The sequence below is a fragment of the Sprattus sprattus genome, assembly GCF_963457725.1.
Source record: "Sprattus sprattus genome assembly, chromosome: 7".
NCBI classification, from domain to species: Eukaryota; Metazoa; Chordata; class Actinopteri; order Clupeiformes; family Clupeidae; genus Sprattus; species Sprattus sprattus.
Window position 1 is genome coordinate 8,034,989 of NC_137926.1, and position 25,055 is coordinate 8,060,043.

The window sequence follows — 25,055 nt, forward strand, 5'->3', positions numbered from 1 at the left end:
CAATACTTTACAACTGTTTTGCTGTGGTTTGTCACATAAATCTAACGCAGATGTCAAAACAAAAGTTAAAGAGGGAGAGGGAAAGAGAGAAAGAGAGAGAGATTTGGACCGGCCCTGTAGACACTGCACTCAGAGCTGTTGTTAAACTGCGGAGCGCTGTCTGCTGGTGGACTGGCAGGCCAGGGGTCGAGGTGCTGTGTGTCCCCCCCCCCCCCCCCCCCCCTTTGATTTACTGCCTCCAGAATGGTCGTCAAAGTGTTTATGAGCTCGGTCTCAGAGCGCGTTAGCATGGAAACAGGAGAGGAGCGTCCAACGGCACTGACGACCCAGAGGTGCCAACACGGTGCCGGTGTGGTCAAAAAGAGGTGGCATGTTTCGCCTGTTACACTCTGGTGTCCATAGCGTCTGTTCCAGAGGCAACAGCCAAGAGTGCTTTAGATTTACAGGCCCGTAGGCACAGCATTGTGTCAGCATCAAGGCTCCATTTCTGCAGATAGGATCTGCGGCCTGTCTCACCACAGCACTCCAGAGCAGCGCTGCAAGAACATGTTGTGACACCCGCTCAGATATATAGAAAGGGTTGAACCCATCTCAACTTTGCCCTTTGACCCCCTTCCTACTTATAGCTCTGGCATATGCACCTGGAATCGGGTTTTATGTTTTTGCCCCGCGGCCAAACTTTCATATGCTCCACAAATAGCTGTGCACAATGAAAAGGAAGGAAAATTACATATTTCGTTTTTAGCGGCATGGCGGCGGCGGCCATTCTGAAAGGCGCTGTTGCAGGTAGCGGAGGAGCTTTCATGTCCAGACAGTTAAGCTGGGAAGGCAAAGCCAGCATGATAACGCCGCTGCAGTGATTTACGACCTCTTCCTGCCGGAGGTGTTTACGACCTGTTTGCATTGTAACTTGGAATTAGTACTTTTTCGCCTTCTTAAATACTTTCTCCTTTAGTTTGGACCATGGCAGTAGGTCAGTGAGAGGACGCTTCACCTCCTTTGAGCTACTTTGAAATAGCTGAGGATGTACTTCGGTTTCAATTCCTTTAAAGCCAATGGTTATTTAAAAGCATGTCTCATCATAGACATCATTACTTTGAACATTTACATTGGAGGCTTTACACACCCGTGTCGCCAAGACTTTGATACCAAGAGTATCGTAAGTGTCACAATGATCTATCAGACGTTATGTTGCGTGTGTGTATGTGTGTGTGTGTGTGTGTGTGTGTTCCAAGGCAAAGGAAATAAATTGACACTGAAATATCAGCAGAGAAAGTTTTGGTTAAACTTGGACCCAAGTAGGTTATAATAGCTATGTGAAACACCCATTTAGCAGGATTGTTTTCCTAAAAGATAATGCTTTGGCTAATGCGATTCAGGATCAAATAATTTTATAATGAGAAAAATGTGAGCTCCGCGCTTTTTTGTGAACCGCAACTTGAGATAGTTGTTTAGTGGGTCCATATGAAGCTGTGCATAGTTTTATTATATAACGGCATTGTTTACGAGGTTTCTGGGAAGCGCGCCCAGGCCATCCCCTTACAGCAGTGCATTGTGGGGCATGGGCACTAGATGAAGAGCAGGGGGAGGACAGAGGATCGTGAGTAAGAGGAAACAGACACATGCTCGTGTCAGCAGTCTGATCCTCCACAGCCCCCCACCCCACCCTCCCACTCCCAGATACCTCAGTGTAGAACCCCACAGGCATCCAGAAAGATCTCTCCAGACTCACCACCCATCACCACCACTGCCACTGCTCTTACCACAATTACACTTAACAGGCTGTTTTTTTAAAACTGAGATTACATTAAAGTACAAAAAACGGTAATTTATCAAATTCGCTGGCAAAAATGCTGGCATGATATGCGAGACAATGAACACACAGCGAGTCTCGAAACATTTATTTTCTCGGCGGCGTTTTCAGTTAAGTGGTTCTCCCGGTTTGATCCTGTACCTCACCGGCCTTGAGAAACCCGGCAACGCCGGCAGAGGGGTCAGTCGATTTGCTGCTCCACCTCTCTGGCTTTCCCCCTGGTGCCAATGCTTTGGTTGGCAGAGCAAGAGGCAGGTTGGCAGCGCGTGCCCGAGATATGTAACTCAGCACCGGTTCAGAGGGCTGAAGGCCACCGCACATTCTCAAGACTCTGGTTTATTTAAGCAGGCGCTTTCACACCGCCATGTCTGTGGGTCCTGGAACTCTGGGCCCGCTGGAGGTAAAGCGGCTCTGGGCATGACGACAGATCCCCCCTGCAACCCACTAACCCGACCCACTCATGTAGACAGATCCCCCCTGCACCCCACTTACCGGACCCACTCATGTTTTTAATGGAGACATCTCATCCCAGGCCTAATCCCCCTGTGACTTTCCCATTAGCTTTTATCCAGCATCTTTCCGATATTTATTCAAGGACCAAGAAATTGCCAGATCTGAACCACATGCTAAAGCTAGCCTTATGAATACAAATTCACTACCAGTACTGAGGCTCGGTTGGGCTTTGGCAGTTACAGTCCAGATTGTTCTCTTGTCAAGTGAGTCACAGAACAAACGCGAAGTAACTTTTTTTCGGAGTTGAATTATAGCAGTGACATTTGAGCTGTCGCTTCAGTCCTAATGGAAACGCGCTAATGAATCATTTTTAAGGTGCGCTGGCTGTGTGCTTGCCTTTGAAAGGAGCCAGTGCTTTAATGCTCGGAGGCAGACTGCCGCTTGAACTCATGCCCACGTAAAGTCTATGTGGTCTTTGTTAAGCATTTTATTTTAAAAATCCGATCCCTCCCCACAGCGCATAGCCAGGTCCCGCCTCATATCGCTTTTTGGCATCTTGAGACTTAAAATTCCTCAGTTGTTTGACATCTCCCTCTCCACTCGCTTATCCCATTGAATTGGAATCAAAGCCTTTTATCATTTCCTTTCAGGACCCCCCTCCTGCGTCTCTAATCCTGGGGTAACTGGCTTGCCCGTGTATGCGGAGGTAAGCAAGTGAGCCTTAAAAGTACTACATGCCACGCTGCTTCTTCTAGCGATGGCTGGGAGCACCATAAACACCAGCTTCTATGGAGGCTGAGAATGTTTGGTCTTCGAGTGCCTTTGGCTCTTCTTAGCTGTGAGTGGGTGCCTCTCTGGAGGGAGAGAAAGAGAGAGAGAGAGAAAGAGGGAGGGAGAGAGAGAGGAGAGTCAGATGGCTCTTTCGTTAAGTCACCCATGTCACAAGATTCTGGCTGAGAAAACTTTGCTGATGGCTGTTTGAAGTTAGAGTTTTGCAGATGATGAAAGATGTCTCTAATGCAACATCAGTGGCTTTATTTATTTATCCAGGACAGCGATGATGTCCCTGTTTGCACTCCTTTCATTTGTTTCCCTTAATGTTTCTGTTATCTTTTTATGGCACTGAAGTTTTTGCAGGTTATTTATCGATATTTTGCTGTTGTCATGTGGTGTTGTGTGGGGATGGGATCAAAACAGTTGTAAAGTCGAACAGTTAATCTATGCCCTGGCACCCTTGTAACATTGATGGCTATCTTGACACGGCTCCAATGGGTATTGAAACCATTGGATTACCCTGCTCAAGAAGGGCAAGGGGGCCAGGGGACTTCTCCCCCTTCACTCACTATATTGATATCAGAGTAAGCCCTTGTCCCACTGATGTCCCATTATTTCTCTCTGGATCGTCCAATGTCTATGTGAAGCCATTTACCATCATCCGCAAGTGGTTGTGATCATTTTGAACCCTTCTTTGAAGAGTACCCTTTATTGGTGAGCTTATTTTGAGAAATTAAACTTTGCCTCAGGCTATGCAGGAACAGTGTTGCTAGATTTAGCAACTTTTTGACCTGCCCTGCGGCGTTCTGTTATCGAAAAAAAATCACCCCTACACTGTCCCTACCCATTATCCCCACCTCCTCACTCCTACAAAAAAACAAAACAATAAAACAAAATATACCGTTTGTGAGAATAGAGGATTCTGTTAAGCTGAGTGATTTATGCAAATGAGATGTTTGACATTGTATATGACGTCATCACACAATATAGCGATTTTTAGTGACATTTCACACAGCCAATACTGACTTCTGGTTAGAATTTGTTGGCAACACTGTAACCAGCTTGCTGGCTAAGGAAACAATCAAATAAATGATAGAGTTCAATACACATGAAATGATAGCTAATTATCTAGCTGTCACAGTCTCCTCAATTTAACTTTACATAACATTATAATAGGAAAAGGTAAAAGCCCTCAGGGTGCCAGTGCAGCTTCACTGCTTGGCCCTCAAAAACATACATTTAGCTTAAAACAGCTAATTAGCTCATATCGACACACCCTAACAACCACTAATTAGTTCATATTAACTCACCCTAACAACTACCAACAGCTAAGATGGTTCCCTAAGCTAGAGATAGCAAGGATAGTTCATAGCTAAGTTAACTGGCATGAGTTCATATTGCACTCTTTTCCCAGAGGTTTTCCGCTCCTTTGCATCTTGTTCTGTAGTCAGGTGGGAATACTCAACACCCGTGACTTTCCCGTAATGGTAGGCTGAGTGAGAATGAAAATTAGTTTTCTAGCCTGTGTTGTTTTTACCGGATACATTAATGGGTTTCGTATGTGAAAGGCTTAACAAAATAAGAAAGTAATCTACTATGGCACTTTTCACACCAAAGGATTTTGAGCAATTTCCAGCCATCGACTCATGCAAAGTTTTTCCAACCATATATTTTCTATGCCATTAAAAATGCATTTAATTCTTTAAGTATGATATATAATCGTGTTATTCTGAAGTACTTGCTGTGTGGATACTGGCAAAAGTGGGTCTTTTTCTAAATATTTGGGAGTCGATGCCTCTTCTCTCGCTAGCAGATCCTAATCCCTCAGACGCTTCCCCCTACAGCCCCCCTTGACTTGTGCTTCTAACCTGTTTGAGGTTCGTTAGCGTAGCGGTGGCAATATGTCAGTTTGAGAAGCACCCCAAACCACAGCTCTGAGAGGATTAATTACCCTCCCTCAGGACTCCTTGGGGAGTAAAAGGGGAAGTGAACTGTGAGTTATCACCTCTTGCTGAATCTACAGATGTCTGTGGGTTTTCTATTGTTACCTTCAGCGATCCAACCCAAATATACCTTAATTGCAAATGCACGTGTCGCGATTTGAGTGAGCTCTGCACTTTCAGCTCTTCGGCTTGTCCTTGGTTACCTTTGCTTTAGGGTTGTGTTTGCTCTCGCAGTGAAACCCCTCATGTTGTGTACTGCAGTAATGAGAATTCATTTAGTCGTTGACTTATAAAATTTCCCGTTACTAAAAGAATCATGACTTCAGCTTTGGAACAGGGTGCAATGGGTATTAATGAGCGTATAGTGGAATACTAAAATAACACGGGCAAGTTTTATTTGGCTCAGTTCTTGGCGTCGGCTCTTTACTGGACTTATTACAGGGCTCACCTCCGTACCCGTAATAAGCCAAGAGCTAAAATTTATATTTTGGCCAAACGCTAAAAGCTCCAACAACAACACACTGCTTCAAGTCATTTCACCATCGTAAATGACCGTGGGTGGGGTAGAGGAAGCCCTCTGCATCTCACATATTTCCTAGTTAAGACACTAAATACAGCTTCTGGCAATACATAAACAACGTACTTAACACAGGGTTCCATTTTCAAATAATGATGGGCTCCAATGGGACGAGCAGATTCTTTTCCCCCCACATTCTCTGGATCGGTGAATTAAAGAATACTGAATCTATGACCCTTTGGGTGGAAAAGGGATGTTCCACTCTCTCATAAGTACTCACATCTTTGTTTCTAAAGCATTAAATCTCACTCCTGATGGTATATGTGTTTTTCAATTTTCTGACTGTCTGGGGTCTGCGGTGGCCTTGCTTTACGTCACCCCCCCCCCCCCCCCCTTGCTCAACCCCATATCTGTGTGAACCGCTCCTGTCCACTGCTCTCACCAGTTCTGAGAAGGCGCTCTAGTTAGGTCCATCACCTCAAACCCCCCCCCCCCCCCCCCCCCTAGCCCCTACACTTCCCTGCTTACCGCAGCTCTTTTTCACTAAATTGACATGGCAATAGACTGACCTGAGACCCTTAAAGTGCTCAGGTGAGTTACAAGGCCATAAACTATGGCTGAGTGGATTGGCAGGAGCGAGGCGAGTAGTCTGCCGCTGCCTCTAGCAGGATTCTAAACGCTGTTATTTTGACATGGCAGCCGGCCCTCCTCCCCGTGGCTACAGTATTAGCCCTGGCCCCCGTGATGCTGGGGGCCTCCCCCTGGCCTTCACCCCTGTCCCCAGGGTCAGTCAGGGGTCAGTCAGGGAGCCAGTCAGTCCAGGGGAACTCAAGCTGTTAAATATCAAAGGCTAACCTTTCAGACAGGCAAGGCTAGCCCACAATCATTTACCGCCATTACCAAACCGAGGCCTGCTCAGTCCATCACACGCTCTGACAGTGAGGAGGAAAAGACCGAGCCTTCAAAAGAAGAAAAAAAGAGGGACATTTTGTGCGTTAATCGTCAGCGAGTGTGATAATGTGTAATCATGTTGTCATTTTAGAGCGGGTCTATTTCGGAACTTGTCTCCTGACATGTCAGACCTAATCTCCCTCCATCATTCCCGCTGCAAGGCCAGGAACAGGTTCACGTGGAAAGGAAAAGGAAACCTTTTAATGTCAGTCTGAAAAAAAGTAGGATTGTGGCTGAATAAATCCATAATGAAGCCATAAGTAGGGCTGATTGCAGCATGTGTGCGATTTGATATGTATATTAACTTGAAACGGCCCCTTTCCCTCCGGTGCTCCTGAGGTCCATGTCAGATGGCTGGCCAACAAGTGAAGCAGAGCTGTGCTCGATCCATGCATCCTGCCACAAGCCTGTCCCACTACAGAAGTGGCAACTGCCTCAATGCCAGTTATGCATATAGTTCCCCGCTGTCTGTGCTTGCTTTGTGCAAGCAGTGATTTTCCAATTATGATTTACGGTCGATATTCACTCTCGACTCAGTTTTGGAAGTCGCTTGTGGTCTCTTGGCCCTCGTTATGACTGACAATATTTACGAGGAGCTTTTGTTCTTCATGAAAAAGCATTTAGTTGAAGATGTTGATCGACAAAGTGAGGTGATATGTCGTACTTAAGGGAACAGAAGAATTACTGCACAGCCAGAATACAAATATCCCTAAAAAGTTGCTTTCATGAATCTGCTCTCCATTACTCCTTATTTGGTATAAGTATGACAGTGAAAAGCCGCAGTGTGTTTTTTTCCCCCTGGCAGACCCAAATGGAAGATTTATTTCCGTCAGACTGCTAGACAGCTGAGCTGCGATCCAGTGTTTACTAACGGTGTAGTCATAATCGCGGCCGACCTGACAGAGACGGATGGTCAGGTGTGTGTCACCAGTGTGTGAAACCCTTCCCCTGTCTCTCTCCCTGAGGGGCTCCAGGCTGTTTTCTCTCAGGCGCGGGAACAAGAGCCTCCGTCTTGGCCCGTGCGGTCCCGACGTCTGCTCCCCTGAAAAAGCACACCCTGTCATTGTCAGATCGGGCGGCCTAAAGAAAAATAAAGCCAGTTGTGGAAGGTGTTACTGGAGTGGGGGTTGGTTGGCGGGGGGAGGGTGAAGGAGATGTGGGTGGGAGTTAGAGTTGGGACGGGGTGGGGTGGCAGTGAGAGTTTAAGTACCCCCACCCCCTTAAACACACACCACCAGAGGCTCACCTTTGGCCAACTTACTGCCCCCCCAACCCCCTCTTGATGGCGCCCAACATCCCTATCTCCCTTTACTCTCCCTCTCTCCCAGCAGGCGCTGAGGGCGTCCCTGTCCTCCCGGCCCTGTTTACACAGTTGTCAAGGTCCCTCTCCATGAGAGTGCGGGGGAAGGGGTTAGGGTGTGTGTGTGTGTGTGTGTGTGTGTGTGTGGAGGGGGTTGCTTGTTGACCTCCCGACCCGCTTGCTTTATCCCCTGCGATTCCTCCGCACAGTTTGGGCCGGGCGGGGCCCCCGAGAGCTGAAGCTGGAGAGGTGTCTGACGCTCTGGCTCCAGAGCCCCTCCGTCCAGTCGGCCTCCGTCTGGAGCCAGCAGCAGCAGCGGCATCAGCAATGTTATCTCAACAACGCTGGGCTGCCGCTGCCTAATTACAGGAGACACGGCCTAAAGGGGAAATAGACACACAGAGAGAAAGAGAGAGAGAGAGAGAGAGAGAGAGAGAGAGACGGATGGAGGGAGGGAGGGAGATCAGACAGAGTCTTTCTGTCTGAGCATGTCATCAGAGCCTGGAGCCTTCAGAGCCAAGAGTGCTGACGAAGGATCAGAGATTCCGGCTCGCAGGATGAGTCGCTCGCAGGAAGCTGTAGTCTGTCGTTGACTCTTACATCAGCTCTCTCTCTCTGAGACTGGATCTGTTAGTGCATTCCCAGGCCCTAGAGAGAGTCACCAGCCTTGGGATGGCACCGCCACCAGCGACACCGCCTAATACGGCAGGAACATGGCACTGGGGGCACAGTGCCACCTTCTCCTCCACCTCCTCTGGCCTCATCCATCTTGTTAAGTTCGGCTTGATCAGTCTCCCGCGGGCAGCGGTGATTATGGGCTGTCAGGAATGCGGCTCGCAAAGTAGATGTATACACAAACAGCTGTGCTGGCTCGGGACGCCACGGGCCGGCACGCTGCCGCTTATTTATTTGGTTTTCGTAATGTTTTGGGAACTGCCTCTCAATCCTGGTTACCATTTTCTAATATAAATATTGCGCAGCGTTGAAAGTAGCCGTATTTAAAAGGCCCTTGGTCGTATGCCCCTAATAATTGGAGTGGAGGGGGCCGAGGACACTAGGTGCTTTTTTAGGCCCAGCGGTGTGCCAGAGACTGATTGGTGCAGCATTAACCGATCGGATGAATGCTCCTCAGTGAAATTGGTCTGAGAGAGAGAGAGAGAGAGAGAGAGGGCCTTTAAAAAACGACATATACATCGTTCATTGAAGAAAAAAAAAGGACCTCTTAGAGCCGGGATCGGAGGAAGTCTTGAAGAAAAGCTTTTAGGCAGGCCGCTACCCGTGCCCTTATCTTCAGCATCTCGCTGGAGCACTGCGAAAACGCAGGAGGCTTTGTGCGGCCTGCGAGGCCGGCACTAGAAAGGCCGTAGTATTTCAAGATTGACCTTGGCGTGTAGTCAACAAGCCACTTAAGAGGTATGGTCATAGATCAATGCGATCATTGAGTGGCCACGGCTCTAGACCGCACTTGAACTGCTGAACCCCCCGTTTAGAATGGTGCGTTTCACAGCACCCCCCCCCCCCCATCACTTTGCAGACGCTTGCACTCCTCCAGCTGATGTCCAGTTCATTTCACATCTTTTGTGTTTCACAGTGGCACTCCTCCGACACAGTAGTTCCTCCTAAAAGCACATAAGTGCTACTGTCCATCCACACTATATTTATGTTTATGTTGTATTGAGTCAGACTCAAGGCCAGAGGTCTACAGCACAGATTTCGTTTTGCTGAGAATTATGATAGCATTTTCTTTTGTTAAGAGCCAGTCACTCACAGCTAATGAGTATAATAAATAATAATAATTCATTTTATTTGTTGAGCACTCTTCATTCAAGCAGAATCTCAGAGTGCTAAAGGACAACCCAAATCTCAGTACTCAACACTGTCAAATGGCCTCATCTGTTGCCGTCTGTCAGGGCCGACCGGGGGGATGCAGCACAGGGGGGACAGGCGTGAGTTATGGGTCCAATTTCACACGTTTTCACCTCGTCTGGCTAAAAGCACAGGAAGGCCTGGAAGGCACTGCTTTCCCCCCCCCTTTTCGCTCCCTCGATCTCAGTGGCGACTCGTGAAGCGGACACCAGTTCAGACAAGCTTCCCCTCGTGCTCCGCGGTCTGACGGATGGGCCCTTCGGGGGGCGAGTGTCCCTCCCTCGCTGTGCCCAACGCCCGGGCGAACTGGAGAGCTTCTTATCTCCCGTCCCATGATTGACGGACAAGCCTTTGCTTACTAGCGTTTGGGTTTTCTTCTCCCGGCCTGTTTCTCACAGGCATTTGCAACAGATCCTGCTACGAGGAGCACATCGCGTTTGGATGTCAAGCGGGGCTTCAGGGGAGATAGCCCTGAGATGTAATTAAGAGGCGTGGGTCTGCACAGCATCAGTGTCAGGGACACACGGCGGGCTTGCTGGGATTAGGCGGATGTCTAAGCAATGTACACACACACACACATGCACACATACGCACACACACTCACACACACACACACGCACACAGGGAGGTCCTTTTGCTTTGCTAAAGCCTAGTGCTAGTTTCACACGTCATTAGCACCATGTGAATGCTGCAGCTAAAGTGACAGGGAAAAAAGTCAAACACTATAGTCTTGAGCAGCCCAGTTCAAAAAGCTAACACACATGCGCACACACACACACACACACACACACACACGCATGGACATTCTCGCTAAACAAAGTGTTAATGAGGAGACACAGGGCCTGGCCTCAGGCAGAAATGGAGAACTTTCTGAGGGTGAGTGGTGTGTGTGTGTGTGTGTGTTTGTGTGTGTGTGTGTGTAGTGGGGGAGGTGGGGGGTTACTTGCCGGCAGGTCATTTTCTGGCTCCAGCCCAGCGACTTCTCCATTCTCCCCAGGTTTAGCCTAACAGATGAGATCAGCAGGCTACCGTTCACGCCAGCGGTTGCGTGATTGATTCAAACAGACGTGAAACCACACGCACACACCCACAGGCCCGCCAAACAACACACAGCCTACATGCCGGCGCGGGCTTTTTCACTAATTCTTTAAACATTAAAACATAATTTTGGCTGTTTTTCCCTACTCCTTCTCACTTTACCTGGAATTAATTTTCTCAAAGTTAAATGTGCCAAATTTGTCACTCTAAAAACAGAGCAGACCAATTTTCTGTTATTACTACTGCACCTGTGCTGAGGCCAGTGGTAGTCGTTCCCTGAATGAACAAATCTTTGATAAAACTCTGTGATAGCATCAACCCTGGCTAGCGCATCCACCTTCAAACACAGGATGCTGAGTGTATGTTTAAAAAAGCAGTTGTGCTAACAGAAATGATATTCCCAGACTGTTTACCTGCCACTCAGAGTGCTGGAATATCTCAGACATAGCCAACATTTTGGGAGAATTACATATTCTTAACATTTTTTGACTGATGGTGTCGAATCAGACGTCTGGACTGTGCGGCTGTCCGGCAGTAGCCTGCTACATTTCCAGCATGTCTCCAAACCTACTAGCAGGCCGGTGTCAGAATGTGTGCGGTAAAGGCCTGTTGCTATGGCGTCCAAGAATAACAGGCGGTTATTGTGTAATCTCTGACCTGTGTGTCAGTCATGCGGTGGAGACAGAGCTGGAAGCTGAAAGACTCTCTCTGACGGGGGGTGTAATTACAAAGATCCCTGAAATAAGGTCTCAAATAAGTCCACTGTGTCTGACTTATAAACCACACTGCATTCACGAGTACAGGGCCTTTCTTAGGCGTGTTGGTTTCTAGGAGAGAAAAGAAACAATATGCGCAAATCTAAAAATATTACAAAAAGATGTACGTATAAGTGCTTTATAGGTTATTAAATGCTTTCTATCAAATAACTGGAATGTGCACTTCCTTCATAAAGCAAAAGACTGAGAATTGCCTTAATTTAATCTCATATGGATTAACATTAACTTTTTCTTAACACATCTTCAATTTAACCAGCATTTACCGCTTGTGCGTTTGTGTCCTTGTTTTATTTTTCAAGACCTCAAGATGCCACTATTTTTGTGACTGCAGAGATAGGCCGTAACTTTACTGAATGTACTTTAATATAACTTTACCTGAACATCCGAATGAGTGTTGTCCTAGAGTGTATGATTCTTTATGGGGAGGGGGGTACCAGGGGTCGGTTTACTGCTAAGGTGATCTTTTGCTGCTTTACGTTTGGCCAGCCAAGCCGAGCCCCCTGTGATGGGCTACTGCTCCGTCTGAAAGGCCCAACTGAAGTGTCGCTGGGGTCCAGCGGTCAGCAGGCGTACCCCCCCCCCCCCCCCCCTCCCTTCAGAAGGCTCTCCAGCGCCGGCCCTCTTTGAAGTCGTCCCCTCTGAGCCTCCCTCATTGTGGAGGTGGCCTCCATTTGTCCCACCTCACCCCCCCCTCCCTGTCACCCCCCCCAACCCTCTCCTCCCCTCCCTGTCACCCCCCCCCCCCTCCTCACAGAATGAACACCCATAAATCAGAGGGAGAAAGAGTTTCTGTGTGGGGCTCTCTATGTCACTTTTTCTTCAGGTCTGCCAGGCGGGGATGCATAGAAAAGAAAAGTTTTTTTTCCTCCCCTGAGATAGAGGGGTAAAAAAAAAAGCCACCCCTTTCAAGAAAACAACCCCATAAGCCCCCCGGTGAGCGCGGGAGGCTATTTTCACCATCCGGTTTTGCTTAGAACATCAGTTTTTCCTGATCTCTTCATATATGTGTGTGTGTGTGTGCCATCAGAACCCTGCCTGCAGTTTATATACAGTAGCTCAGGGACGCATCTCGTCCCTTTTAAGCACTGCTGTACACAAACCCATACATGATAAATTATTCATCTCTGCAGTGATGGCATTTGTGTTTACCATATAAAGAGTAATTTCCCCCAAAACAGTTTTCAGGGCCTCGGAATGGTGGGCCTGTCTGCTGTTTCTCTCCCCTCTCCCTCTCTCTCTCTCCGTCTCCCTCTCTCTCTCTCCCCCCCTTGATTTGATTCTGTGCCCACCTGCACTGGTCCTCTGGCTTGCTCGCTCGGCTGGCTTAAACCTCTCTATCAGTGGGCCCGGGAGCTCCTCCTGTGCGCCATTAGAGTCAGATTAAAGGCCTGGCCCTTTGTTGACACAGCAGCGCGGTACATGGCTGAGCTGGTGCACACAATGAGCTCCCATTTCTTTTGTGACGGGGTGGAGAAGAATGGGGACCCCTTGACATGGGCAACCTGAACCCACAATGCCCCACTTCACCTAGCTTAGCAGGGGCAAGGTGGAGGGGGTGAGGGGGGGGTGTGTGTTGGGGGGGGGGGGTGAGGGGGGATGGAGTGGGCTGAAGGAGTGGGTTGGGGAAGGAGGGGGGGTTGCGAGAAGGCAGCCAGCCATTTTTTGTGCTCATGTGAGGAGGAGAGTGACTCTGCTTCTGTGGAGTTCTAATGGCCTGAGTTCTAATGCCCTCAAATTCTAATGCCCTGAGTTCTTATGGCCTTAGTTGTTATGCCCTAAATTCTAATGGCCGAGTTCTAATGCCCTGAGTTCTAATGCCCTGAGTTCTAATGGCCCGAGTTCTAATGGCCCGAGTTCCAATGCCCTGAGTTCTAATGCCCTGAGTTCTAATGGCCCGAGTTCTAATGGCCCGAGTTCCAATGCCCTGAGTTCTAATGGCCCGAGTTCTAATGCCCTGAGTTCTAATGCCCTGAGTTCTAATGCCCTGAGTTCTAATGGCCTGAGTTCTAATGGCCTGAGTTCCAATGCCCTGAGTTCTAATGGCCTGAGTTCTAATGGCCTGAGTTCTAATGGCCTGAGTTCCAATGCCCTGAGTTCCAATGGCTCGAGTTCTAATGCCCTGAGTTCTTATGCCCTGAGTTCTGCTGGCCTGAGTTGCTCAGACGATGACTTGAAATGATGAATGTGACACAGAGAAGCACAAGCCAGTGCTGTGGACCTGGTGTTGATCTGCTTTTTCATGGGGTGAAATTGCATGTCAAGGGTTGCCTTGACCGATTAAATGGCGTTTACAAACCCACATGTTGAACCGCTGTCGACCCTCATAGATTGATGATATGTTCAGGTCACAGTCTGTGTGTGCATTTATTTGTGTGTGAGTATATATATGTGTGCGTGTGTGTGTGAGAGAGAAAAAGAGTGTTTACATGTAAATGGAGTCAGCTATTTTGTTAAATATTGCACTATTGTATGGTTATTCACATATAGTATCCTTTAACACACGAGTGCTTATGTTTCAAGAAGGGAAGGGGGTGGAGGTGGTCAGACGATTGTTGGGTGGTGCTGCCCTTCAGTTCTGTGGGGTTTTGGGAGTGTGTGTGCGAGAGAGAGAGAGAGAGAGAGAGTGTGTGTCTGTGTGTGTGTGTGAGAGAGTGTGTGTCTGAGTGTGTGTGTGAGAAAGAGAGAGAGAGAGAGTGTGTGTGTGAGAGAGAGAGTGTGTGTCTGTGTGTGTGTGTGAGAGAGAGAGAGAGAGTGTGTGTCTGCGTGTGTGTGTCTCTCTCTCTCTCTCTCTTTCTGTGTGTATCTGATTGACACCTCTGGGGTCCGCAGGCGCTCTTGGAGACTGAAAGGAGAACTGTTTATATTGCAGGTCACTTCCTGGGCAACAACACGGTGATTGATGTGCTCCGTAGTCAAGGCTACGAAGTGGAGCACACTCCTGCGGGGCGGCCCCTTAACAGGTAATAATAACCATCACCATCACCTTCATCATCATCAGCACCATCATCATCACCATCATCATCATCATCATCACCTCTACCTTTAGCCCTACCACAACCCCCATCCTCCACCGTCCTCCTATCACACCTTCCCCCATCCTCCACCATCTCCCATCCCCTCCACCATCTCCCATCCCCTCCACCATCTCCCATCACCTCAACCATCTCCCATCCCCTCCACCATCTCCCATCACCTCCACCATCTCCCATCACCTCCACCATCTCCCATCACCTCCACCATCTCCCATCACTCCTTCCCCCATCCTCCACCATCTCCCATCCCCTCCACCATCTCCCATCCCCTCCACCATCTCCCATCCCCTCCACCATCTCCCATCTCCTCCACCATCTCCCATCACTCCTTCCCCCATCCTCCACCATCTCCCACCCCCTCCACCATCTCCCATCCCCTCCACCATCTGCCTTGCCCTCCGGACCTAGTTTCGGGGGGGGGGGGGGGCCTTCAACACTGACCACAGGTGGCTCCGTATCAAACAGCAGCTGCTTTCTCTGTTTATCCCTTTCCAATCAGCAGCTACACGTGTTCATGAGAAAAACTACGGCGACTGCTCGTAGATCGCATTTACAGATTACCCCAGTAAGCAGCCATGTGGAAATGGAAGCTCTTTGTTTTTAAAGGGCTGGCGGCAGATACACACACACACACACAGACACACACTCTCGCTCTCTCACACACACACACACACACACACACTGTCATGCAGTGCGAAAGAGACATGTTCTGAACAAGACATTCCCCTTATGAACTGTGGGAAATGGAGCTGGGTTCAGAGGGAAAGTTCTGGAACTAGTCTCTGCGGTGACTGTTGGGTTTTTGGCCTCTGTCATGAAGCCCGTGTCCCTGACTAATCCCTGCGTGGAGCACTGTTTGTCCCGGGGTGAAAAACAACCTCGGACCACAAAGCCACTAAAGAGGCCGCCTCGCTGCCTCTCAGGCTGTGTGGGATTTTCAGGTTTACCCTCGCTTTCAAGAGTCGATTAAACTTTACTGCCATGAAACCGTCCAAGCTGCAGGACGAACGCGCAGGCTACCAGCCGGCGGAGGCAGCGCGACTCCACCTTTATCCTGACAAATTTCCACCAGAGAGAGGGACTGGATATCGTTCTCCTGCAGATTTGTAACTTATTATGATTTCTTCTCAAAACCTGGCTCTGTAAAATTGGCGGGGCCATATTTTATCACTTAAATTGGTGTAAGGTTACATGCGCCGCTGCATTTCATGGTGCTTCCCCGCACCCCCCAGGCCCTGCGTGGCATTTATTTATTTTTGTCTCTCTGTTTCGCCGACTGGATTTGAAATGGAAATCATTTTCCAAGTAAGCGCACTCCTAAGTTTGTGTAATTTCACCCGCAGACCAAAAACAGATGTTCCTGTTCTGGTCGGACTGTTGTGAAAAATGTGTTGTCTGCAAAGTAATCGAAAAATTTCACTTATAAATCAGCCCTTCTTTCTAGCTCCGATATTGAAGCCCCACTCCGCAAAAAATTGAATCCTCCACAGCCCACGGTGTCAGTCATAGGGCCCGCGCTAATCACCCTTGATGCTTTCCAAACAGACGTGAGGTCACAATTGGACATTTACAGCTGAAAAGGACTGTAATCCACTTAATCATATAATTGGTCCTGTTTTAAACTTGAGATGGTTAGCCGTTTTTTCGAGTAAAAATAAACAAATGTGACATGCGTTATTTGCACAGTGAGGTCAGCGCGTCAGCCCCAGTGTTGACTCCGTCACATATGTCCTCCTGCCATTGTCTGCCCCGCCATCTAAACTCAACATTACTGCACGGATGGAAATCAGCAATTTCTCGTTCCTCCCCCTCTTTCTTCCTTTCTTTTCTTTCTTTCAAGCTGTCTTTTTTTTCTGGTATAACTGCATCCTGATCTCCCTCCTTTCTGCGGTCCCATGTAAGAGTCCGGGCCGCTTGCACTCTTTTGTTTCTCAGTATGAGAATGCCTCCTTGTGGGCAGTGGAACCACAGCCGAAGAAACAGCCCCGGCCCCTGCACCGCTGACACAAAAAAAGCCCCCCCAAAACCCACATAATCAGCTGCAGAGTGTCCCGTGGGGTCGCGCTGCCTAGAAAGGACCCTTTATGCGCCTCCGCTGCCACTCATGTGCCGGCTCTTCGGCTCGGACCAGCGCTCTGATTGGCTCCTTGCTCCGCTGTAACTAAGTGCAGAAACGTTCTAGAATGCTACGTGTCCCTAGTGAGGTGTGGAGCACCGCTGTGAATTATGGCAGCGATTGTGTACCCACCGAATTCTGAGGCCTAAGTGGACTCAGCAAGAGCTGGATGAAAAAACGATTGAGCAACAAGGAAAGGTTGTGAGTTATGTGTCATAAATGCCCTCATAGTTATGAACAGCCCTCATAAGCCAGGCTGTGTGTGGGTCTCTTTACTGATTGCTGTAGAAAATGCCTTTCATGGCTTGTCTATGGCACAAGAATGGAGTGGCTTGTGGTAATCTCCTTGCCTTGCTTTAATAGAGAGCTTGTGTTTATGGGTCTCGTCACATACCATGGTAGGGCTTACAGCTCTTGTGAAGCAGTCAAGCAGTCCACTCTCATTGATTCACATTGTCAGCAGTTAGCCTAAATAAACCCCTCCTCAGATAAGGTCCAGACATGCCTGACATGTCGACTTGCTCTAAGACACACTGCCCCATAAAGAGGTGAGAGCCTGGCTCTTAATGCTTTTTAATTAGACGTCGGCTCCCCTGCTCTAAGAGACTGACCACGGATCCTCTTCCGTGCCTAAGAAGAACCAAGCCAGTCTGTCCGTCCGTCTGTCATCGCCTCTTTTTCCCATGGTTGCTCTCCATGGGTGGCTATCTCTCCCTCCTGATCTCCCACGCTCCCTCTCTCCTCTTCTCTTTCACTGTGCTTCCGTCACGCCAGGTCACGCCTGGTCACGTCTCTGTGAGTTTCTATTGTACACTCTCAGCCACCAACAGGCCGACACACATCAGAGACCCGAGATGATGGGGAGAGATGGTGGGGAGATATATCGCAGCCGACCTTCGGAAAAACAATCCCTCTCTTATCAAGTGGTGATCTAAGAAATGCTTCCAAGAAGCCAGGGAGGGAGTGGCTCTTCCCGCACAACGTGCACACACACACACACACACACAAAAATACATGCACTCACACAACGTGGACACACTCTCACACACACACACACACTAGATATAGATGAGATGCCAGATTGGAGGAGACATTAGAAGTCTAGCATCCGGAAAGTTCCGTTGTAAATATGCGCAAGCAAGACGATGGGGGTTTGGCTTACCGCTTTTATTTGTGCCAGTGCAGCTGTAATGAATTCCTGCAATGTTTGAGACACCATTTGAAGCCACATGTATGTGCGCCAATAAAGAAAAATATCAGGATGGCCAAAGTAGTACGCTCATCAGAAGCAGATGCTCCCCTTTTATCTCCGTGCGGCCAGGATTAGTGCCGACCTTCCCCAGACCACTTCCACCAGAAATGTGGAGGCCGCAGACATCAACCTCCTTAATGTTCCTGTTAGAGGAAATAACATTAAAACAGATGGGAGTGTTTGCGCAAATTGTCCTGCCTCTCTTCTCTCCAAAATTTGCTTTTGGCATCTTAGCAAAAAAATTCAAGGGCATTCGTGTTTTTTTAATCTGTTGTCATGTCTGTTTTTGAGGGGAAATAGCTGGACAGCATCAAGGACAGCATCTTTTTCTCATCATTAAGTCATAATTTCCCCGGCAGTTTTGTCCATGTCTCCCGCCTAATGGCCTGTTAACAGTGCAACACGTAACAAAGGTATCAGTGGGTAGTTCCTCTGTGACAGGATTTTGGCCTGTGAAGGCCCGTTTCTAGGGTTAGTCTCTCTTTCCCATCTCAACATGAACAGAACTTCAAATGGACCCGTCCTCTTCCCAACCCTGTAGTTAAATGTGATAACTCTGAATCCTGTCTGAACTCTGAAACTCTGCCCTTTCTTCATAAATAACTCTTCCGTTTCCATCTCTATCCCCACCCCACCCACCCTCCCTTCCCCACAAACACAATCCAACAGAAGAGGCTCCAAGTCGGAGGGTCAGGATCTGGACGAGCTGGACTCCTCTCCCCTGGAACCCTTTCTGCACGAGTCCCAGGACCAGCACCCCCTGGAGGACGAGGATGGTATGCCGCACATGCTGCTGCCTGACAGCCTGGAGCTGCTGGAGAAGGTGGAGCGCAAGCTGAAGAAAAGGCGCCGCAAGCAGAAGAAGCAGCGACACCGGCAGTTCAATGACCTGTGGGTCCGCATCGAGGAGAGGTGAGCGATCAGGTTTTTAAGGGATTTTACAGGAATAGGAACATGTCTGTAGGCTCAGGGATGGAGGACATATCAGCACATCAAAGAAGAAGTAGGAGGGATGAATTTATTTAAGAGCCCCTTAATACTCATTAAAATTATGTCATGGTTTACGGCAATATAAAATAAACATTATATATATTTATGTATATTATATAAACATATGTATATTTTGAAGAATTGGAACAATTCCAGTTGCATTCTGGATTTTAAGGGATTTTTGAAAGGGAATGTGATATTGATATGTCTATAGGTTCACGGATGAGGGAGAATTTTGTTGGAATATATCAACCAGATGAAGGAGAGAGTAAGAGGGGTTTCCAAATTAAGAGCTCCTTAGTACACATTAGGAAAAGGATAAACATAGCATAGTTTCAGTTTATATAAAATAAAAATAGAGAGAACTCGGGTAAACTTTGTTTTTCGAAATTTAAAGACAAACTATTTGGTTGGAAAGCTATATGGAAATAAACAGTCTTCTGGTTTAGTCTACTGGTTCATTGTTAAAATGATGAGGGTGTGAAGTTTGTCTCACAAAGCTACAGATATTTTTGTGGCAAACATTTTTGATGAGGAACACCACACAATGACACATAGGAGTGTGCAGTGACCAAGCTTTCTCTGCAAGTTTTCTTCTAAACGTTGCACGAATATGATTTATTGTGTTGTAGCGAATTTTATGGCACACAAAAATGTAATTTACGAGGGTTATTATTTTTTCCTTCTCTGTGTGTTCACTGTCATTCGTCTCCAAAAGTTGTTCAGGTTATGTGGTTTACGATGGATTTAGTGTTGTGCACAAGCAGCCAAAGTCAAACTTGGGGAGTTAATAACTCCTCAATTATGACCATAAACACACCCAATAATTTGCAGTAATAAACCTTCAACGAGAGGTTGAGTGGCAAAGCCAGACGGTGTGCTGTATTTGGGGATCAGTTTGACCAACAGCCCCTTGTGAGTAATACTGTGTGCAGGTGTGTGTGTGTGTGTGTGTGTGTGTTAGGCTGCTGTGTGGGAGCTTGTTTATTTACTTCAGGTGTGTGTACATATGGATGTAATGCTGTTGTGAGTGGCATCTCAGATGTCAGTGTTGGAGACGACACAGGGAGAAGAGAGTAGGAAGGGGGGAACTGCTCTCTCACTCTCAGACGGAGGTGATCTCTTTCTCTCTACCTCTCTCTTCATCACTCCTTCTCTCTCTCTCCCTCCCTCCCTCCCTCCCTCTCTCTCACACACACACACACACACACATAGACGGAGGTGATACTTCCTCCCTGTCCCCCCAGGGTGGGTCACAGTAGCCCATCATATCGCATCACATCCTGTCCCCCGGCTCCCGGGCCTCCCACTGCGGGAGCTGCCCGGGCGGCTCCGTCAGCAGATCCCATGTGAGCGATCTGAGAGAGCACACACACACACACACACTCAGCCCTGCGAGCGATCTGAGAGCACACACACACACACACACTCAGCCCTGTGAGTGATCTGAGCACACACACACACACTCAGCGCTGTCAGCGATCTGAGAGCACACACACACACACACACACACACTCAGCCCTGTGGGAAGGGGATCTGTCCCACCTCGGCTCCATGTCGTCTTCTTTCCTTAACGTGCATGGCTGGACTACGAGCTCCATACGCCCCTGCCTGCAGCAAAAACTTAAAAATAAATCTCCCCTCTCACACACGCACACACCTTTTTCCTCCATCTTGCTAGTCTCAGCGTGGGAACAGCAGCCGTGTGTCTGTTGGCCTGTGTGCTGTGACTGGCATGCAGCTATACACACACACACTCCACCATCTCTGAAAGCTTGGGTCCTCCCATACAATTATGTCAGGATGGAAAGTATATGCGTACGTTAGATACACAAACTTGTGTTTACGATGACGACACTCCAGGAAGAGAAAAACAATCCTTTATATCTAATATTGTTGTTTCCCTAACAACAGTTGTTATTCAAGTAGAATATGGCATGGATTTAGTTAGAAACCAATCACTCAACATCTGTTGATTTAAATATATAAACACACCTATACACCTAACATATTTTGGGCTCTCAGAAAAATAAATTTGAATTTTTCTCAAATAAACTCCCAGTTTAACTGTACTTAGACTAGGTTAAATCACCCTGAAAGAGAAAACAAACAATACTAAATATAAACTCTATTTATTTTTGCCACCAGTAAAGACCAGCCTGCCTCATTCCATAATACACAGATACCTCCTGTACCTCGGAATTTACTATGGGGGCCTACAGTCTTTTGGCCATTTATTACACATTAAGAAAAAATGTACCACACGCATAGACACACACACACACACACACAGGTCCAAGCTCACTGGTTCCTCTCCACCTCCTCTCTGTGTCTCTCTGCCGAGGGAAATCACTCAAATTATTTTCTCCATGTTTTTTTTTGTGGCCGAGTGGTCATCCTGCCCGTGCACAGCCAGATGGAGCCATAAAAGCAGCCGCTGCTCGGAGAAAGACAAGGGAGACACAGAGAGAGAGAGAGAGAGAGAGAGAGAGAGAGAGAGACACAGAGAGACACAGAGAGAGAGAGAGAGAGAGAGAGAGAGAGACACAGAGAGACACAGAGAGAGAGAGAGAGAGAGAGAAGAGAGACGCAGGCAGTGTAGGAGAGAGAGAGAAGAGAGAGAGACGCAGGCAGTGTAGGAGAGAGAGAGAAGAGAGAGAGACGCAGGCAGTGTAGGAGAGGGAGAAGAGAGAGAGACGCAGGCAGTGTAGGAGAGAGAGAGAGGAGTGGAAACTGGACAGAGAACACGGACCCATCTGTTTCCAGCCGCTGCTGACACAGATGTAGGATGTGAATGTCATTTACAATTTGAAGGCACTGAAACAGTTTATTCGACTTTCATCTGTGCTTCTTTTCCTTTTTTCCCACCCCTCCGTCCTACCAAAAGCTGCAAACTTAGTCTAGCCTTGACTTCTGCCAGATAGGGCCCTGTTTCCAACTATGTCTTTTTTTCTTCTTTACTCCATGGAAAATAAACCAGTTTATTGTGGGTGGATATTTAATAAACCAAAAAGCCTCAAACGGTCTATGAGCTTGACAAGATTAAGAAATATGATTGCAAACAGCGGCGCTTGAAACGACTGAAGGTCCAATTACTGCTGTCATGCTGGACATTCTAGCCGCCTTCGTCACTGTCCTCCTCCTCCTCCTCATTGTCATTAAGGGGGTTTACGTTGGTTTTTATTTTAATCCGCTCTTTGAAACGGACACGCGTTGCCTCAAATCTTCAGAAAACATACAGAAAGCCGCATCTTAGTTCCAGCGGGCACAGGCCGACTTTTCTTCGTTGCCTTTGATCCGTGGCCTCGTGCGGGGCGTCACCGGCGATTACAGCTGGTGACGGTGACTTCACTGGCACCAGACGCACCGCACAGGTTGAGGAAAAATAAACTTCCATATACCTTCAGAAGTTAACACATAAAAAAACCCTCAGAGACATTTGGGAGGGTGGGTAAGAAAGAGAGAAAAAAAACAAAAAACGAATGTTGGAATGTAATTTCTAAAATAAGCATAAAATACAGGGGTATGTCCAAAGGAACGGCTGCCAGGGCCAATCAATGCAAAGTAAATATTATTAACTGCTAGCATATGGCCCTGATGAAAATGAACGTTTGTATTTCTGCCTGATTAAATATGCGAGTTCATTTAGGGCGCAGGTCCTCCGCAGCTGTTAGCCACCCAGTTGCTCCTGGAAGACTTCACTCCATATATGGACTCTCTTTCTCTCTCTCTTTTAGTCTGTCTCGCCTATGTACTGACAGCAGCCCAGATACAGCAAATTGTACTGCAAAAAGTAGAAGTTGAAGCCCAAGAGTCCATCAGAGCAAGCGCAGATCTACTTAAGAGTTTGATGATGTGCTGTTTTATCCGCATGGACAGGGGAATTACAGTGGGTGGCGGAGTTGGTGGTCCGAGAATTAAGAACCTGTCGGGGCTTTTTTTTTTTCTCTCTCCTTTCCTTGTTTCGTTCATTCTTGGTTGAGTTTTTTTGTTTTGTTTTGGCTGGCTGCGGCTCAGCCCCGGCCATGCCTGATGGAGAGCGCACCACAGATCTGAAACGAGCCGCCGCGGTGATTTAATGCTGCCGCTCAGCAGGACAGTCTGCGGGGACAGAGGCCTACTCAATCCCGTACCCCTCCAGCCAACACACAACCCTCCCCCCCCCTCCCCCCACCCCCAGAGTCTGTGCGTTATTATTTCCATTCTTCCTTCTCCCAATTTCTCGTTCTCCCTGGTCTTGTGTGTGTGTGTGTGTGTGTGTGTGTGTGTGTGTGTGGCTGTGTGTGTAATCACAGCCATCTCCATTTTTAATAGCTGTTTTGAGCTTTCTGCAAGGGTAAGACCTTCACATTTGTAACGTCAAAACTGTGCATGCTGTACAAACCCACGAGAGTGTGGGGAGCGTAGACAGCAAATCAGATTAAATTTGATGACTTCCAGACATGTTAGCAAACAATCGATGTCAGGCTCCAAAGCTTGTGTTCGGTGTGTGTGTGTGTGTGTATGTATGTGTGTGTGTGTCTTCGCTAGAGAGAAAACATAAATAGATGCCCAAGTCACGGCGTGGTGGTCAAAGCAGGGCCGCGTACTGAGGGACTTGTCGAGGGACCACGGCAGACCAGCGGCGCTCAGCAGCTGGGACTCAGCCAGCCACCGGTGGTGAGCCAGGCGCTGGCTCTCTTAGCAGCGCACTCTGAGCGCTCCGTGCTCACACAGTTTGTGTGTTTATACGACAGACCATGTCTGTGTGTATGTGTGTGTGTGCGCATGCATGTAAGTGTGGACACCCAGCTATGTATGCGTGTGACGGTGTATGTGAGTGTGCATTTGTTAAGACCTGATGCACAGCAGTGCCTGTGTCCAGATAATGTGTTGGAGTGCTGCTGCACAGCTGTGAGTGTGCGTGCATGTGTGTGTGTGTGTGTGTGTGTGTGTGTGTGTGTGTGCGCGCGAGTGTTTGTAGTTTGCTCATCAACAGCAGACCACACAGCGCTAGCAGGGCTTGTTATGAAGGATTATTGTGCTGGGTTATAAATAGAGGCAAATCTGAAGCAAACTCTGCCGTTTCTAAAAACCAGAGCAGCACGACGGCACGGGCAGCATGCTACATTATTAACCTCTGCCCCAGGCCTGCTTATGTCCCACACATGGTGTCCTCATGGATTTACAAGCTCATCAAATACTGTACACACACACACACACACACACACTCAACCACATTTACACAGACACATTCAAACACATTTACACACACATACACACACACTTAACCACACTCACTCCATTCTGTTTAGTGAACGTTGGCGACCTTTGTTTTGATGTACCCCTCAAGATTCCTTCCGTCCAAATCAAATGGAATTGTGGATGTGATCCAGCGTTCCAGCTGCAGCACCACCCTGTCTCTTGACTCACAGCAGCGCACGCTAACACGTGCCCTCCTTTATGTGTCTGTTTCAGCACGACGATGGAGCCGCCTCCCCCGCCACCCTTCGTCCGCATCATCAACGGTCACATCACGGTGCGACCGCACGAGGCCAAGGGTCACGGCCGCTCCCACCACCACCACACGAGGACGTTCTCAGGCGGCGGCGTCGCTCCGCTCCCCTCGTCGCTCCACGCCATCCTGTGCCTGTGGGCACTGGTGGCACAGACTCTCCTGCTCCTCCACCTCTAGAACAGTGCCAGGGGCCAGCGGGTGCACACCTTTCAGGGCCAGCCTGTCTGCACACACAGGCAAATAAAAGCCCTACTCAGTGTGGGTAAGGGCAGAGGCTTGGCACAGACTGAAGCAGGAAAACCCCAGAAGGGGGGGGGGTGGGGGGTTGCACTACAGGAGTAAGGTGCAGATGTGTCCTCCGCGTATTATTTATTCTTCTCTTGTCGAAGAATCGTTCATTGTATTGCAGAAAACTGTGGGGCGTGTGTATATATATATATATCTATGTATCATAGATGTAATTTAGAAATATTGAAGAAAAAAAACACATGAAAATGATTGTATGGAATGTCCTTCTTTGTCTTTTTTTTATATAAATAAGAGTCCTTATATTTTTGTGACTAAAAATCAGGTACTAACCATCATCATGAAATGTTCAGCACCCTTTTCTCTTTAATACAGGAAATAACTATGATCCTATCGAGGAGTCCTCTTGGTGTGTTTGTTCAGAGAATTTTGATTGTATGTATGACATAGAGCTTATTCATCTAATTTATTTAACTATATAGTTTTTAGGT

General features: G+C 48.0%; 1 protein-coding gene across 1 annotated transcript in view; it reads left to right on the top strand.

Moving 5' to 3' along the window:
- trabd2a (TraB domain containing 2A) overlaps positions 1–24,549 on the top strand; it is a 55,469-nt gene extending 30,920 nt beyond the window's left edge. Inside the window, exons 5-7 of the mRNA XM_080842841.1 lie at positions 14,301–14,391; positions 18,501–18,743; positions 24,279–24,549. Of these exons, the coding sequence (XP_080698967.1) occupies positions 14,301–14,391; positions 18,501–18,743; positions 24,279–24,495 (551 nt within the window). The 3' untranslated portion in view covers positions 24,496–24,549. The remainder of the gene's footprint in view (positions 1–14,300; positions 14,392–18,500; positions 18,744–24,278) is intronic.
- Positions 24,550–25,055: the final 506 nt, after the last annotated feature.